This window comes from Dryas octopetala, chromosome 5, assembly GCF_963921425.1.
Source record: "Dryas octopetala chromosome 5, drDryOcto1.1, whole genome shotgun sequence".
In the NCBI taxonomy this organism is placed as follows: Eukaryota; Viridiplantae; Streptophyta; class Magnoliopsida; order Rosales; family Rosaceae; genus Dryas; species Dryas octopetala.
The window spans coordinates 4070273-4071830 of record NC_141370.1 but is presented as its reverse complement, the minus strand read 5'-3'; the positions used below and the strand labels follow the sequence as shown (position 1 = coordinate 4071830).

At 40.1% G+C, this 1558-nt stretch overlaps 1 protein-coding gene across 1 annotated transcript; it reads left to right on the top strand.

Moving 5' to 3' along the window:
- Positions 1-387: 387 nt before the first annotated feature.
- Positions 388-990, top strand: LOC147283635 (uncharacterized). The gene has a single exon (XM_086245556.1). It carries the CDS (start codon positions 388-390, stop codon positions 988-990), a length of 603 nt encoding a protein of 200 aa, XP_086101682.1.
- Positions 991-1558: the final 568 nt, after the last annotated feature.

Sequence of the window (1558 nt, the reverse complement as noted above, 5' to 3'; positions counted from 1 at the left end):
TGTAATAGAATAGAAGCTCTGATAACCATTCTACAATTTTAAGTTTGATTTCTGTGAAATTGTTGGGTCTGAGACCCTATTTGGTTGTGGTAGAGGTGATTGATGACTTAGAAGTGCTTTTTAACAGGTTTTGGAATTTCTGGGTTAGTCCATTTTCAGGGGAGGTTCTGTCGAATTTTCGGTAGGATTTTCCTTGAATTTGGATTCCTGCAGGACCTCTCCGGGTTTCAGGGTGGAATCCGGGGACGGTCCTGTCAGTGTTGGTTCAAGGGGAAGGTTAAGTGCCACAATTGTGACAAATTTGGCCATGTGATGAAAGACTGTCATCAACCCATCAAGAGAGGTCAAGTTGTGAATTATGCAAATCAGGTTCAAGAAACTGCCACGATGTTTTATGCCTGTCATAAGGCATCAGTACAAAGGGACTGTGATGTATGGTATTTGGACAGTGGTCGTAGTAACTACATGACCAGCAGTGGTCGTAGTAACTACATGACCAGCAATGAGTCCTTTCTCATCAATATTAACAGGAGTGTAAGATGTAAAGTCAAAATGGGCACTGGTGATCTTGTGGAGTCAACAGTAAAAGGAACCTTGATTGTTGAGACAAAGAGTGGCACTAGATACATTCCAGAAGTTATAATTGTACCAGGTCTTGATGAAAACCTTCTTAGTGTGGGACAAATGATTGAGCATGGATATTGGTTTCTATTTGGAGATTTCATAGCCTGCCTATTTGAAGACAGGAATCTGCAGGAACCTATAGCCACCGTACAAATGAAAGGAAACCGATGCTTTCCACTTACATTTGAAAGTGTCAATCCTATGATGGCAAATAGAGCTACTATTGTAGGCTCTTCTTGGAGATGGCATAGAAGGTTTGGTCACTTGAACTACGATAGCCTGAAGATGCTTGAAGAAAAAAATATGGTTTATGGTTTGCCAAAACTTGGAGATTGTGAGCATGTGTGTGAAGGATGTGCAACATGAAAGGCTCATAGAGTAGCTTTTGATAGAGACAAGGTCTGGAGAGCAACAAATCCACTGGAATTGGTTCACACGAATGTCTGTGGACCAATGGTTGAAACTCTTGGAGGCAATAGGTATTTCATTACCTTCATTGATGACTAAACAAGGATGTGTTGGGTATATTTTCTGAAGTTCAAGTTAGAAGTATTTACTGTTTTAAAAAAAATTTAAGGCCATGGTAGAATTGCAATGTGGTTTTAAACTGAAAAAGCTCAGAAGCTACAGGGGAGGAGAGTATACTTCACTGGAATTTGAAAAGTTCTGTGAGGATATTGGAATTGAAAAGCAATTGACTGTGGCTTACTCACCACAACAAAATGGCACTGCAGAAAGGAAGAATCGGACTGTGGTGGAAATGGCTAGAACTATGTTACATGAGAAGAAAATGCCATTTAAATTCTGGGGTGAGGCAGTTAACAATGCAGTCTATCTTTTGAATAGGTGTCCCATTCAAGCATTGGAGAATAAGACTCCATTTGAAGAATTCAGTGGAAGGAAACCTAGAGTGAAGCATTTGAGAATATTTGGG

What these genes read in the sequence shown, in the direction of transcription:
- LOC147283635 (XM_086245556.1), top strand. Translation starts at nt 388, where the DNA reads ATGTTTTATGCCTGTCATAAGGCATCAGTACAAAGGGACTGTGATGTA.